This window comes from Oryctolagus cuniculus, chromosome 11 (assembly GCF_051225735.1).
Source record: "Oryctolagus cuniculus isolate XC-2025 breed Fujian yellow rabbit chromosome 11, ASM5122573v1, whole genome shotgun sequence".
Lineage (NCBI taxonomy): Eukaryota > Metazoa > Chordata > Mammalia > Lagomorpha > Leporidae > Oryctolagus > Oryctolagus cuniculus.
Genome location: NC_142877.1, coordinates 116,536,974 through 116,553,316, shown reverse-complemented (window position 1 = coordinate 116,553,316; position 16,343 = coordinate 116,536,974). Strand labels below are relative to the sequence as shown.

The following is a 16,343-nucleotide window of genomic DNA, read 5'->3' as shown; positions in this document are numbered from 1 at the left end:
GAGTCCTGTCCCACTCAATGACCTATGAAATCACATGCATCGTCTTCAGCAAAACTCTTAGTTCAAAAAAAGTATTTATTTCCATTTGTTTGAAAGGCAGAGAGACAGGGATAGAGAGGAATCTTCCAACTGCTGGTTTACTCTCCAAATGCTCCCAACAGCCACGGCTGGGCCAGGTCAAAACAGGAGCCGTGAACTTAATCTGTATCTGCCACGGTCAGGGACAGGGGCCCATGTACCTGAGCCATCACCTGTTGCCTCTCAGGATGTGCATTAGCACCCCAAGCTGGAATGGGAATCAAGGTATGTCTTGAACCCAGGCACTTTGATATGGGATGCAAAGCACCAAACAACATCAACCTCTGAGCCTAATGCCTGCCCCCTTTTATTGATTAAACAGTTGAGATTCTTAGGGGCAGGCATTGTGACACTAGTGCATAGTCACTGCTTGGGGCCTGAACTGATCCCTGGTTCTTGGCTGTAATGTGACCCAGTGCTGGCTGCTGCAGGCATCTGAAGAGCTAACCAGAGGATGGGAGCAGGCAGGCAGGCAGGCAGGCAAAAAGCTCTACTAGACAAGTCAGCGGGGGCCGGCCCAGTGGCGCAGCGGGTTAACACCCTGGCCTGAAGCGCTGGCATCCCATATGGGCGCCGGTTCTGGTCCTGGCTGCTCCTCTTCCAGTCCAGCTCTCTGCTGTGGCCTGGGAAAGCAGTAGAAGATGGCCCAAGTGCTTGGGTCCCTGCACCCAGACAGGAGACCCAGAAGAAGCTCCTGGCTTCGGATCAGCGCAGCTCTGGCCATTGCGGCCATCTGGGGAGCGAACCATCGGACAGAAGACTTCTTTTTCTCTGCCTCTCCTCTCTGTGTAACTCTGACTTTCAAATAAATACATAAATATTAAAAAAAAAAATCAGCTACTCTCTGATCAACCCACTTTCCTTCCATCCTGGGAATGGCTGCCACCTCCTTCCAAGCACCACCATTCCTGCTACTCAAAATGAGCTAACGAGGCAGGCCCTGTGGTACAGTGGGTGAAGACACCGTCTGTGGCACTGACATCTCACATGGGTGCCAGTTCAAGTCCTGGCTGCTCCACTTCTGATCCAGCTCTCTGCTAATGTGCCTGGGAAATCAGCAGGAGATGGCCTAAGTCCTTGGGGCCCTGCACCCACATGGGAGACCCTGAAGAAGCTCCTGGCTTCAGATTGGCCCTGCTTCAGCCATTTTGGCCATTTGGGGAGTGAACCAGTGGATGAAAGGTATCTCTCTCTCCTCTGTAGCTCTGCCATTCAAAGACATACATAAATATTTTTAAAAATGTTTTAAAAAGGAGCTAATGAAGCTACCATTCAGAGTAAAACATGTGTATGATGCAATAGTACCCTACAGAAACTCACTGTGGAAGACAAACACAAATATTCAGAGCAGAATTGCTCCTAACAGCAAAAATCTAGAAACAATAAAATGTCAGTAGTAGAACAGGTAAGCTATGGTATAATACTGTATGGAATACTATATGAACAAAACCACCCAATCAACATGGGAAAATCTTATTTATAACGTCAAGTTACACAAAGGGGAGGGGGTGGCCATATACTTTCCTTATATAAAGTGCAAAAAAATGAAACACGAAACACACATTTACAGGTTGACTGTTAGAGGCCAGCACTGTGGCTCCACAGTTAGGCTGCCTCCTCCAATGCCGGCATCCCGCATGGGAGTCCCAGTTCAATCCCTAGCTACTCCACTTCCAATCCAGCTCCCTGCTTACGCCGTGTGGGGAGATCAGGATGGAGTTCTTGGCTCCTGGTTTTGGCTTGGTCCAGCGAGTGAACCAGTGGATGACAGATCCTTTTCTTTCTATCTTTCTCTCTCTCTTGTCACTCTGCCTCTCAAATGAATAGAAAATAATTTTTTAAAGGTTTATGGCTAACTTGGCAGAGAGGTCTGCCAGTGGGGTAGGACAACAAATCAAAAAGATCGATAGAGAACGACTACAGACAAGGACAGGAATGCTGACAACTAGGCAATCCTACAGTATTTAAATGGCATCATCTCTTACGTCCACAGACTGATAGTCTGGAGACTATGGAGGCCACACTGCCTGGGCCTTATCTGACAGGCCCTGCTCAGCTTCCCCTTCCCCAGTCAGTGATGCCACCCTCCTCCCAAAAACACAAAAGGACCTGGGAGAGGCACCATGAGACTCCTGGCAAATGGCTGCTCCTACCTGACAGAGTAATCAGGCACAGGTCTTGCACATTCCTGCTGCAGGGAGTTAATCATTCTGGGTTAAAAGCCCTTCCATCTCCAGCTGAGCCGGAGAACGTGAAGATCTTGTTACAATCAATATGGCAGTCAATGAAGCATCGCAGGTGCAAAATGACAGCAATTTAAAGGCGAGGCAACAGCCTGCCAGAAACTGCAACTTTCTGAATCTGAGTAACTGGAGGAAAAAGGCAACTATAGATCTAGGGCCTGGGACATTTATTTATTTTTTATGTATTTATTTCTTTAAAGATTTATTTATTTATTTGGAAGAGCTACACAGAGAGAGGAGAGGCAAAGAGAGAAAGAGAGGTCTTCTTCGCTGGTTCACTCCCCAGTTGGCCACAACGGTTGGAGCTGTGCCGATCTGAAGCCAGGAGCTAGAAGCTTCCTCTGGGTCTTCCCACGCAGGTTCAAGGGCCCAAGCATTTGGGCCATCTTCCACTGCTTTCCCAGGCTATAGCAGAGAGCTGCATTGGAAGTGGAGCAGCCGGACTTGGACTGGCGCCCATATGGGATGCTGGCACTGCAGACGGCGGCTTTACCTGCTACGCCACAGCGCCAGCCCCTGGGACATTTATTTATCAGAAAACTTAGGGGCTGGCACTGTGATGTAATGTTGGCATCCCATATGGGTGCAGGTTCGAGTCTCAGTTGTTCTACTTCCAATCCACCTGCCTGCTAATGCCCCCTGTGAAAGCAGCAGAAGATGGCCCAAGTCCTTGGTGCTTCTGCACCCATGTGGGAGATGGGAATAAAGCTCCTGGCTTCGGCCTGACCCAGTCCTGGCCATTGTGGTCATTTGGCAGTGAAAACAGCAGACGGAAGATCTCTCTAAAACTCTGCCTTTCAAATAATTAAAATAAATGATTTTTTTAAAATGAGTTTCTCGGTCTTCTTTCTCTGTTGACATTTACTAATGATTGCTCCTACAAAGTGGTTAAAATGGATATAACATTTGAGGCTGGTGCTGGGACACAGGGACACAGGCACTTTTTGTTTATGAAGTAAAGTAGATGTGTGCTCAGGAGATTTACTGAACCAAAGTCTCACAAAGTTAACTGTTTTCCTAAAAATTCCAATTTCAAAATTGTTCTGGGTGCAGGTGTTAGTGGTTAAAATGCCTAGATCCCACATAGGAGTACCAGGGTTCAAGTCCCAGTTCTCCTTCTAATTCTACTGCCTTCCAAATCCTCCAGCACACCCAGGAGGCAGAGGGCGATGGCTCAAGTATCTGGGTCCCTGCCCAGCTCCCAGAGTAACCCAGAATCCAGTAAATCTCCTCTTTACCTGTGCTGTGAGCCCTCAAGTACTATCCACAATTTATAAAGCAGTTTTAATTACATGCAATTAAATCAATATGGTATTAGAAAAGAGATCTAAAAAAAATAAGGCTTTTCATGTAAAAACATCTACTTTTTTATATACAAGAGGCAATAAAGAATCAGATCTTTGACATTTTGTTCTAAAAACTGTGATCCTTGGCATCTCAATTTTCCACAATTTTGATCAGAAACTGTACTGTGTCTCTGTCAATAAAAACCAGTCAGCTAACAGCTGCTCACCACTGCGCCATCTTTTGTTCTGAGTGTGGAAACAAGCTGCTTACCTGGGGAGAAATAAACTGGGGAGGCACTTGCGCCCGGAGACCAGGAGAAGAATTCAGTGGCTGCACTGGTGTGTGCAGACCTCTCGATTGTGCTGTGCTGTTTCCAAACAAGCCGTGATTACCGCCCTGCAAACCGAACAGCGGCAGTGAGGGCTCCTGTTCACATAAGGCAAGTAAGAAACAGTCCTGCTTCCTATCTCCCAGACGAATCATGCACTGTGTCTCATGGAACCACAGGACTCTCACTGAGAAGTGCTCATTGGGGAACGCTCGGGCAACTACTGAGACCCAGTCACAGGCACAACACGGCCATTTGCGCAGCCCGAGGAGCTCTGCGCTCTGCGCTGAGAGGGTTCCGTTTCGTCCAGTGTTGGAGGCAGCACTGCAGTCCCTGTTCTGAGATGAACACGTACAGGCAATGTAACACTGATTCCAACTTCACTCCATTAAGATTCCATTTACCATATTTATTCTCAAATGTTTCCAACTGAGAGGCACCTGAGTAAGGATGCGGCTCAAGAACAACACGGACTGTAGACGCCCCTATGTCCCTGCCTCTCTGCACTGGCTGGCTCAACCACAGAATTGACACCCAACAGTGGCCCCAGAGCCATGAGGACTTACTCCAGATCTCCACACCCTTTCCTGACCCTTCCTGCACCAGATGAGAAAATAGGAATCATTCACACAGGGAAATTAAAAGGAAAGGGAAAAAGTAAATATCATTACAGGGATACCAAACAAATGCTACTCACCTGTGACTTCTCATTCTATCCTATGAACACCAGTCTAGTTAAAAGTAAACCATCCTCTTATTCCTGGAGGAGCCCCTCATGGAGCACTCTGCCGCTGCAGAGCTGGGCTGACAGCAAGCCTTCCCTCCTGACTTGTTTCTAGCCGTGAGAATCCTCCAGCAAGGCAATCACATTGGCTAACTTGATGCTGCGTGGGGTTCATCCCTGCACAGCCCTTACTTGGTCTCAGTGAGGCCCCGCTCAGAGGTCAGCTTCCTCAAGGATGTCTTCCTGAGAAAGCTTCTTCATCCTTTCACAGTGAAATTAACTGAGCCCACCTCTGTGTTATCCAAACGCTAAAACTTCAATGGAACCCGTCATCAAACCCTATTGCCTGCTTGAGTTCTCTGCATCCCCAGAACTCAGTGAAGCCCTGGTCTGTAGGATGAGTACATCATTTGCAAATGTCAAAGACCCACCAATTTCAAATTTCACACACTTGAAAGAGCCCCCTGAGTCTCCACCTGTTTGCACCGAGTACAAATGCTCTAAATAAGCTGAAGTCACCACCTTCCTCTGATTCCTTGAACCATGGCGATTGAGGTAGCTTTTAAAGAAGAGTTTTATAATGGCTTCATTAAGTTCTAGAACTCTAAACATATCGTGATGGCTTAATGATTCAAAAATAGATTAAGGGATTGCTATAGGGAAATTAATAAACTTAGGAACACTGAAAATAAGAATGATTATAAACATAAAGCAGAAATGGCAATTAAAATTTGTGTAACTTACAAAAGAAAAAGATCCACTATGAACTTCATAACATCCAAAAGGTTGTTTAGACATAAGAAAACCTTTATTTAATTCTAAACTCCTAGTCTCCCTACTGCTTTTGCTTAGCAATCAAACTGTCACTCTAAGGTAAAACTGCTCAACTCTGAGTCTTCTTAGACGTGGCAGTCAGCAGTTGCTTGGCTACTGATCAAGCCAAAGAAAACAGGAAACATGTATTCCATACAAATATTCTCCTAAGCTCTTTCTCACACTTACTAACAGAGGAATGGCCCTGCTGTCAAATGCCAGTTATTCACAGGGTCCTTGGATGTCGGAGCTGCTGGCAGCTGAAGTCCTTGCCAGAATCAGTGTTCTGGCAAATACATAACTGTATTAATTTCAGTCTCTCTTTTGAAAAAGAAATATTCAAAAGAATTCCTTTTAAGAGTTTTTGTAAAACCAAGCCCTGGTTTCTCTTTCCAGTAGGCCAGATTCCACCCTCCCCTGCCAAAGGTGTGAGGGTTCCCATTATCCAGGGTCTCAGGCCACACCAGCACTCTGCTACATCTGAACGGGCGACAGTGTAAGAAAGGCAGCAGCAATCTATCAGAAAATGTCTTCTCTGCACTCGAGGACAGGCACATCACAAGCTCTTCATTTTCTTGGCTCAGACACAGCTTTAGGTAGCGAGGTAGGTGGAGGCAGTCTGATCCAGCCTTTTAAAAAATATTTAGAAACTGGGAAGATGGTTACCGAACACTTGTATACATGCTTATGTGGGGTTCAGAGGCTACTGTTAAAGTGCCCCAGTCGTATGTGAGCTCCTATGATGAGCCGAGTCTCACTGGTGAGCTGCTCATGGCTGCACTGTTTCACTCAGGCAAGGCTAAAAAAGGAACCACAAAGCTGACTGAAATGCTCTGAAGAATCAAAGTTTAAAATTCTGTTTTTAAATTATGAAGTATATTAACTGTGCATGAAAACAGTCTAAAAACATGTCTATCTGGGCAGGACGTGTGCTCCACTTCACAACCATCTTCATTGCAATCCACAGATCAAAAACAAGTGTGGACTCTCTCAGAGCTCAGTGCTTCGCTATTATGACTGGTCTGTGCATCAAGGTTGTGTACTAACAGCTTTTGCTGATCATGCAATCGCAGAACCATGGTGTTAAAAATGATTTTATATTTTCTATACCTTGCGCCAAAATAAAACAGCCCCCAGTAGATAGATGTCATTGTTTCTTTCCAGTTTAGATAATTAACACACCCCCATGTCCTTTGTGGAAGCATTCTAAGAAAAACAGTGAGATATAAAAGAAGAAAGCAAAAAATTACCTGGAGCTCCCCATCCAGAGCTAGCCAGCCTGAACACAGGGATAGAAGAAAGCTGCATTTTATCATGTGCTCAGGCAACAACTAGGAAAGCCCAGGGAGGCCTGTGCACAGCCGCACTGTGGAGTTATCCTCATGTGGAGAGAGATGGACACATCTAACGCTTTCACGTAGCGTAACTCATGTCCTTCCCTGAGACCTTGAGGTAAAGGTTACGGTGACAAGCAAATGATCAACTATGGGCGGGAAAAGTCACTGCTGAAGTTACAGCTGCAAAGGAATTATGGCTCTACTAATTCCAATGTTCTCCACACAAACTACACCAGACTGCGGTGCCCGACAGAGCCCTGCTGTGGCCCCTCAGGCCTGTGAGAGTGAGGAGGTCCTTCCAGCCCTGCGGGTTTCCCTTCTACTGCACAGCCCTTCCCTGGAGCACCGCTCGCCCAACCCTAAGAAAGGGGCTGCTTGAGGGCCAGTGAAGCCCCACCGTGTCTGAGCAACATCCACTCTTCTCAAAGCTTCCGCGGCTATTAAAGTTACCCTCTCTGGGGGGGAATTATTGTATTCTTAAGCTTAAATACCAGATTTTAAGATGCAGTAACCCTCAAATGCTTAACCTCATCGGCTTTGCTGATTTTTTAAAAACTAGTAGGTTCATGAAATTCAAAAGACTTTCAAAGTATTTATCTATCATCCAGTCGAACGTTAAAAAGAGCAAATGCATTGCTCAATCAGATCACTTAAGGTATCTCTGTAGCCTCTTTAACAATTTCCTAAGTCAGTTCTTAATTTATTAATGTTAACTTATGACCAAAAATGAGAAGACAAAAGAAACAGGATTAAAATAAAATCTATGTCAAGAAACATGAAGAGAGATGGGTTCTATGGGCTGAACAATCTAAAACCTACACCTAATTATCATTCTGTGCATTCAGTAATCAACAGATTTCCCAAGACAGACAAATGATGCAATAAACTGCAGACCAGGGCCAAGGCGAGGCCAAAGCCAAGCAGTCACAAATTTGAGAGGCCTCCTTACTTGTCTAGCAGCGAAGTTTTGGGGGTTGAGCCCTGTGCCGATTGCTCCAAGGCTGACGTTGGGTAGTGTGGAACCAGAGGGAGACAGCTTGTAGCTGGGAGAAGGGGAGAAGGGAGAGCAGGGAGCCTCATCCCCAAGGCACCCATCTTGATTGGAGAAAGGCAAAGTCAGCTGAAAAGTAGTAGGAGTGAGCCAATCACAATGAGTGTTGGTTAGTGAAGCAACAGAATGCAAGCGGGGAAAGAGAGAAACACGAGGAATAAACAAAGTTAGAGTGTATTAGCAACAACCAGGCTAGAGCTGGGAGCTGGTTACCATCACACTTGGCCTGACAGACACCATCTGTCGTCCTCTTTGACACAGATTTTCCTCATTCTCGAAGTTACTCACATGGTCTGTCCATTGCACTAAGACAAAAATTGCCAGACACTGTATTTTTATGCATCTAATATTGATGACTCCAAGTGGCTGCGGAAGCGGAGCCAGGGTCTCTTCTTGTGAGTATACTGTGTCTGGACCAGAGCAATGCTGTCAAAACTGTGCCAGATCTAAAGATTTTGGTTTTAACTACTTCCTCAAGACCAAGAGCACTGCAAATTGGTATTCTGAATCGAGGAATAACCTCTTCCCTTAGAAACAGTAAAATCAAAACCAACAGGTATAAATTACTTGTTAAATCAGGTATTTAAGAAGTACCACTGTAACTAAATACAGACGACTAGGGAAATGGGGAAGATTAACAAGTTTTCTCAAATCTAGAAGGCAAGGCCTCAGGAGAGCAGGATCATTTGCACAGAATCCAATTTAATTAGTGGCTGCATAGCAGCAGAGAAAACAATGCAAAGTAAATTTCTCCCTAAAATTTCCTTTGCATTTTCTGAGAGCGCATTTCCCCTGCTACAAATTGTCAAGCAATCTTCCCTCCGGCGAACTTCACAGGTCTTTCAAACGGAGCTTGCCTGCTTCACAGTACTCCTGTGCTGAAACACGGACTCCCGCCTAGTCACCTGGAGCAGCAACTGTTCCCATGTCATCACGTTAATGCAGGAGATGTCTGTGTTCTGCTCACTTCTTCTATGTAATTCTATACTTCTTCCAGAACCAGTGTTATCAAAGCACAAGTGGGAAACAAAGCAGTTCTCACGAATGATTATCTTAAATAAAAGATTCAACTCACCTTCTCAAAATAAGGCCCACTATCTGTGGTTCCCATGTCTTTGGAATTAGGTGGACGGAACCCAGATCGATCCTTCCTCATGATATCATTAAAATCCCCGAGATTCATTGCTCGCTTGTCCACATCAAATTTCTTATCTGAAAGGCTTCCTGAAAAGCAGCATAAATAGAGTGAAGAAATCAAGATCATGTCCAAGAGTGACCTGTCTCAGCCACTATTCATCTAAACAATTTTTGTTTTCTGAGGCTAAGACTGGACGTGCTCTCGTTGGTTTAGACTCCTGGTGTTTTGTCCTTGGACACGTGGGTCCTCTTATATAAACAAAACAAAACATGGATCTGTTGTGTCTTGTTTTCCATGGAAGACTGAAAGACAGTCTTAGGGTAACCCAGCAAAAAAAATATGGCTGAGGAAATTCACTGATGTGTTTGATGACATCTTGCTCACAAATTCAGAAGTTCTCAGTGAGAGAAGCTGCCTGCTTTTGTTATTTTCACATCTGCTAGATAAATGCTTGAGACTAATGCACAGGGAATAAAAAGATCAAAGAGGTACAGCTGTCATCTTAAGACTGAGCATGGAAGAGCTGAACAGAAAGGATGGCATGTCCACACCCCGCAGACGCAATTTCCAGGTGCACTGACTGTCCCCGCCCCGCCGCAGCACCGTCATCACCAGGTGCACTGACTGTCCCCCCCCCGCCGCAGCACCGTCATCACCAGGTGCACTGACTGTCCCCCCCCCCCCACAGCACCGTCATCACCAGGTGCACTGACTGTCCTTACTACCCTGGCATTGCTTTCTTTTCTTAATTTGATTTTGTTTTTAGAGACAATTAGTTTACTTCTTCTGGTGACCAGAAAATTATTTATTTATTTATTTTACTTGAAAGTCAGAGTTAGAGAGAGGGAGGGAGAGAGACCTTCCACCTGCTTGTTTACTCCTGCATCCAGGAGCCAGGAGCCAGGAGCTTCAACCAGGTCTCCCATGTGCATGGCAGGGGCCCTAAGACTTGGGCCATCTTCCACTGCTTTTCCCAGGCCATTAGAAGCTAAATCACAAGTGGAGCAGCCAGGACACGAACTGGCACCCACGTGGGATACCAGTATCACAGGTTAACAGCTTTACTTGCTTATACTGCAACTCTGGCTCCAGTGTGATTCTTTTTATGTTCTTCAGGGTGAGCAACAGTATCACTGAGAAAATCCCAGTCTATGGTTGATACTATCTGCTCCAGTAGCTACGAGAATTTGTCAATGGTAAAACATGCCAGTGTAGACTGCAGCAGCAACTGCCAGGGCCGTAGACAGGTTTAGTCTACCCTGTGAAGTGTTTGTAAAGACACCTGAATTGGTTTCCAGGATCTAAAAATCACTATGTCAATATGCACCCGAATTTCCGGCCTCTCCTGAAACACCGGAAGACGTGGCATAGTCAAGCCTGCCCTCGGGCGCGGCTGACGCGTACAGGCGGCAGGTGCCTCTCCACAGCTGACCAGGGGCCTCTGTGTCCCTCTTTCTTACACCTGGCACACATCACTCACTGACACGCCTCTCTGGCACTTGCAGTCACTTGAGTTTTCAACCCCTAACTCCTTTCTAGCACGGCATCTTAACACGGAGTAAGTGCTCATCTATGGAACTGCACCTATCCCAACTCAAACTGGGCAGGAGATCCAAAAAGGGTATCGCTTAACACCAAGACACTCCCTTCCCATCCGTGGAGGGATACACACCTACAGACAAATCCATTTTGCTGCTTGGATTATCTTCAGTTTGACTCTGAAAAATAAAGTACAGGTGAGAGAGAATTAATGGTGCAGGGGTCTGAGTCGGAGCAGAGGTGGCATCGTTCACACGAGACCGCATCTTAGCACCTTATGAGGGGCACTACACAAGGCCCCCTGAAGTGAACTTCAACCCAAGATGCTGACATTTCTGACTGCTACTGACATATATATCCTTGAAGTTCAATTTTCACGTACAATTTGCCTCACTAAGTCTACAGACAGGGAGGAATAAAATAAACCCATCCTCAAGTTCCAGTAGGTCCAGGATCAAATTCCGTGAATGGCAGCCAAATGATGACAACTTCTTCTCGTGACTTGTCAAGTCATCAAGTCTTGAAATGTGCAGCCAAGTGAAGCCATGTGTCTTTTGGCAACCAGGGACAGGGTGTCCCCACACCGTTCCCCAGAGACATGGAAATCAGCAATTCTATGAGAATTCCCTAGGCAATCAGCTCCAATGCAGTTTTTCTGGTTATTATGCTGCTGTTGTCTATTTAGAATTTATAATATGAAAACGGGCCCAGTAGTTTGGGGTCAAGGAAAACTGCATGAACTTGAAGTGTCCTACTCTTTCTTCCCTGCCCTCCTAAAATGAAAAGAACACTTAGAAGGCCTAACCTTCCACTGAGGCACCGTGCTCTTCAGACTAGCACACAGAACCACCACTGCTTAATTCCAAATAGTAAGAACATGACGCTATCAGCTGTAAATCTGCGACTCTGTACTGGACCATGGCGAGGCCTTGAAACTAGCCCTAGAGCTCAAAGCTGGGTCACATGAAAACACAGCAACACCACGAAACTCACCAGCAATCCCATGTTTGAAAACTGCTTGGCTAGAGGATTCATCCACGAATCACTGTTTCCTCCTTTCAGTGAGCACTACAGAAACAAAATGTGTAACGTCAGAGCAAGTCATTTCTCTCAGCCTACTCACTATGCTACAAAAGTGAACCCTGAAAATGGAGAGCCAAGAGTTCATCTTTCTGAATCTTCACTTCTAACTACCATTGCTTTGATATTTTGTGTTCGCTGAAAGGATTAATAAGCCCAAGTTCTATCTTCGTTTTCACTCTCATTTTACCCAACGCTCTGAACTGGCAGTAACTGGAAAAACACATGGTTGGCTGGGGGTTCTGGCATGCAACCCTTTCACTTTCACTCTGCTCTCCTTGTAACCCGTACTGGTTTCTATCAGGAGAAAAGAGAGTCTGGCGCCAGTGCATACACCTTGGACAAGACCCTGCTGGAGTCCAGTCCTGTGTGTGGAAGCAATGAGGACTGATCCAAGTCGCGTTTATCTGTTTCATGGCACAAAGGATACAGGTCCCCAGTGCAAAGATGCCTAGTGAGAGACATCATCCCACACCTCCTGGGATAAATCAGCTAGAGGTGGGTTTTGTTTGCTAATGGGACAAAGCTGGTTTCTCCCCTGAACAAGGCACCAACCATTGGTTCCGTGAAGGCAGCAGGAGGACCCATGACGGGGACTTCGGTGGGGGTGGGGAATAATGGGATTTGTGCACTTGTACATCCTTCAGGTAAAAATTCTACATACTATATGCTATCAAATTAGTTTTATTATTCTTGAAAGTGATGAGGTATTTAAATGTGACAGGTTTTAAGGTCCAAAAGCCCTCACTGAGAGGGGGTAGAGATGGGGAGTTATTGCTTAACAGGCATAAAGCCACAAGCTTTAGGAAAGATGGAGAGAGCTCTACAGACAGACAGTGGTGATGGCAGCCTGGCAGTGTGAATATACTGCGTGCCACTGACCTAGACACTTGGAAACGGGTATGGTGACCAATTTGATGTTAAGTGTATTTTTAAAAAAAGATTTATTTTTTAATTTATTTGAAAGGCAGAATTACAAAGAGAAACAGATCTTTCATCTGCTGGTTTACTCGCCAAATGGCCGCAACCAGATGAGCAGGCCTGGGCCAGGCCGAAGCCAGGAGCCAGAAGCCTGGAGCCTCTTCTTCCAGGTCTCCCACGTGGGTGCAAGGGCGAAAGGACTTGAATCATCCCCCACTGCTTTGCCAGGCACATTAGCAAGGAGCTGGATTAGAAGTGGAGCAGCCAAGTCTTGAACCGGTGCCACAGGGGATGCCAGCGTCACAGGCAGATGCTTAACTTACATCACAACTCAGCTCCCATTCAGGGCATTTTATCACAACTTTTTTTAAGATCCTTCGTAGGGAAGGTCAGAATGACTGGGCTGGACCTGAAGTACTTAGTTCCCAATTACCTTAATTAGTCAAAGCTTGGGCATCATTTCAGCGGGGTGATTTATTAGTATCCCCCTATTCAGTTAATTTGACAGCTTTCTTAATTTGTAAATAAGCAGAAGAAAGCCAAAAGCAGACCAGATGACTAAGAGTACAAAGAATGCTGAGAACTTTACTGAATAATTCCTCTTGTGACTAGAGAAAGGAAATAAAAGCTGTTCAAAGAGGGAAAACCATAAATGACTTCTGAAATAAAATGTCTCTAAGGGAAACAAACTGTATTCTCATGCTAGAAAATAAAGTTGGGGCATTCAACTAATTTAATACCCTACAGGGCCAAGGGGACGAGGGCGCAATCCCCAGGACCAGAGACCTTTGAAGGCAGCGTCTGGTATTTGAAACACAGGAGGACCACGGCTGTAAAGTGCTGCCCAGCACAGCAGGCTCCCAACCTGAAATTAAGTACATGCATGTCCGCATCTTATTTCTACCATTTTATTTGTGGATTGAAATAAAAGAGAGAGGGCTTCCGCCAAGTCAGTGGTTCTTGTTTTAAAACAACAACAACAACAACAAAAACCACTACTGTTCTAGATTAAAACCAAAGTCCTCATCAAATTATTCAAGTCCAGAGGGAAAGCGATTTGTTATAAAATACGGGAGGTCAAAGTTTAGCTCACAGCCTGCTGCAGGAGGGAGAGAAATTCCCCAGTTGCTGTAGCAGGGCTATGCTCTGGTACTATGCCCTGAAAGTTCCCAGATCAAATAAAATCAAGACGTGCTGACTGTCTCCGGAGAAGCCGTCATTACCTCCCTATGCTTTCTTGTCTACATATTCATGGGGATTTAGTCTAAGGACTTTGTGGCTTCAGGACACCAAAGCATAAAGCTTCTGTAGCCCTGAGAGCTTCCAAGAAATTATCAGAATATGAAAATGAGAAGTAGAAAATACCTCACATCCTAGAAAAATCTCACTGTACGGACAGCTCAACAGTCCTGCAGTGCAAGATTCAAGGTCATGAGAAAGGGAGACGAGAGATATAAGGGAAGCCCTTATTGGCTTGTAAGGAATATTTTCCTCCTTGATGACCTCACTCCTTTTGTTCCTGAGCTGTCACAATTCTGTCTTCCAAGAACGAACGAGCAAGCTAACATCTTCAGAGTGTGCTACCTTCATCTGTTTCTTTCCTCCTTGTCCCCAGCTTGCTGAGTTGTGGGAGGAAGTGCTTCCCTGAGAGCCGGCGGTGTTCCAGACTCCTCCATCCTCCTCCTCTTCCCAGCTGGGATGGCGAGTTCCTGCGACTGGTCCGTCACTCTCCCCCCAGCCATCTTGCATAGATTTGGAATCTGTGAGGGAAGAATGAATCAAATCTGAAGCCGCTACTACACACATATGCACACACACACACACACACACACAATAACCAGAACACTAACTCCCTGCAGATGCAACATGTTCATATCTTTGTAATTTAGTTGCTCTACATGGCAAGGCAACTTCTTATCATTCCTACTCTAGACAGCAGAACACTGAAACCCATGAACCTTTCGTGACACAGGGCAAGACCTCCCGACTCCCAGTTCAATATTTTTCCCCCTGCACCAACTTGACAGGAACTGAAAGACTGGTTATGCCTACAGGAAACCCTCACATCTAAATTGACAGACAGCTTCTCCTCTTATGAGCACGATGCACTGCAGTCCTAGCTCTACTCACCTAAATGTACACTGTGCTCTTTTTTTATTTTTTATATTTATTTATTTATTGACAGGCAGAGTTAGACAGAGAGAAAGGTCTTCCTTTCATTGGTTCATTCCCCAAATGGCTGTTACGGCCGGGTGCTGCGCCGATCCGAAGCCAGGAGCCAGGTGCTTCCTCCTGGTCTCCCATGCGGGTGCAGGACCCAAGCACTTGGGCCATTCTCCACTGCCTTCCCAGGCCACAGCAGGAGAGCTGGACTGGAAGAGGGGCAACCAGGACAGAATCCAGCGCCCCAACCGGGACTAGAACTCGGGGTGCCGGCGCCACAGGCGGAGGATTAGCCTAGTGAGCCGCAGTGCCAGCCCCACTATGCTCTTATACACAATGGTCACTGCAAACAGGAGGTACGATTATAAAAACAAACAGATCTCATTTGGGGTGAGGTAGATAAGAAAAGAACATGAAAAAGGGAAGAACAAAGGAAAGCGTTGACTATCAGAATCACGGTTAAAGAAGAGTAACTCCCAGACACTCATGGAAGGATGAAATGTGCTAGGTAGAAGAGACCCGAGGGAAACGCCACGGAGAAGCAGTGTTCTGAAATGGCAGCAGGAGGAAATGTGGAGAGGAGAGTCGGCAAGCGGAAGAAGCCAGAAATCAGAGAAAAGGCCTCGAATGTCCAAGGAAGCTGGACATCAGTAACCAGTCTATTCTACCTACATCCCCTTCTAAACAAAGATCTTGAATGACCGGATAGAGCCCTCATTTTCCTTCCAAAAATACTGTATGGACTTGCAAGGTATACTTTACAACATTAAAGCTACATAGAATGATGAGGGATTAATGTTCTCTCGCCTACAAGCTGCCCACATCTTTACCAAATGACAGGAACTTTATTGAAGTCATTTGATTTTGACAGCCTCACACGAAGAGTGTAGCGCCAGAGCAGTGGCTCTCTAGGCTATTCCTTGAATGACTGCTTCCATCCCCATGGGCCGGGCCAACGACAGCCATGCAGGCTTCCTCCAAGAATACCTGACCCAGGGACAGTCATCTCTTCTGCTGTGGCACTTCCACCCCAGCATGGCCAGGGAATCTGAAGGCCTCACCTGGGGTCACTGAAGATGGAGGGCAGGGCTGCTATTCTCCCTGCTAGGAGACTGCTTCCTCTTGCAGACAGGATTATAATTATTATAGATTATAAAAACCATTATGTTATAAATCCATATAGTTACATTTTATACTTCAAGTATGATTTACATTATGCAATTCTACACTTTATACCATCCAATGGTTAACCAACAGGAATTAAAAATTCAATATAAATAACAACTGATCCCTTCCTAACATGAAGACATGCAGGTGAACCCATCATTTAGAAGAAGTTGAACCTTTTTTTTTCTTTTAAAAAAAGATTTATTTATCTGATGGGGCCATCACTGTGGCGCAGCAGGTTAAAGCCCCAGCCTGCAGCACCAGCATCCTATATGGGTACCAGTTTGAGTCCTGGCTGCTTCAGTTCCTATCCAGCTCCCTGCTAATGCACCTGGGAATGCAGCAGAGGATGGTCTAAGTCCTTGGGCCCCTGCATCCACATGGGAGACCTGGAAGAAGCTCCTGGCTCCTAGCTCTGGCCTGGCCCAGCCCTAGTTGTTGCGGCCATTTGGGGAGTGAATCAGCGGATATAAG

The 16,343-nt window shown here is 45.8% G+C and overlaps 1 protein-coding gene across 6 annotated transcripts in view; it reads right to left on the bottom strand.

Moving 5' to 3' along the window:
• TNRC6B (trinucleotide repeat containing adaptor 6B) overlaps positions 1-16,343 on the bottom strand; it is a 289,241-nt gene that overhangs the window by 33,046 nt on the left and 239,852 nt on the right. For 5 of the 6 annotated variants that reach the window (XM_051834078.3, XM_089308956.1, XM_089308957.1 and 2 more), the window contains 5 exons: positions 14,124-14,299; positions 11,532-11,606; positions 10,672-10,717; positions 8,937-9,085; positions 3,879-4,004 (listed from right to left, as the gene is read on the bottom strand). In XM_051834078.3, coding sequence (XP_051690038.1) covers positions 3,879-4,004; positions 8,937-9,085; positions 10,672-10,717; positions 11,532-11,606; positions 14,124-14,299 — 572 coding nt within the window. Of the gene's footprint in view, positions 1-3,878; positions 4,005-7,759; positions 7,931-8,936; positions 9,086-10,671; positions 10,718-11,531; positions 11,607-14,123; positions 14,300-16,343 lie in introns of all 6 variants that reach the window. The other variant, XM_051834072.3, reaches the window with a different exon arrangement.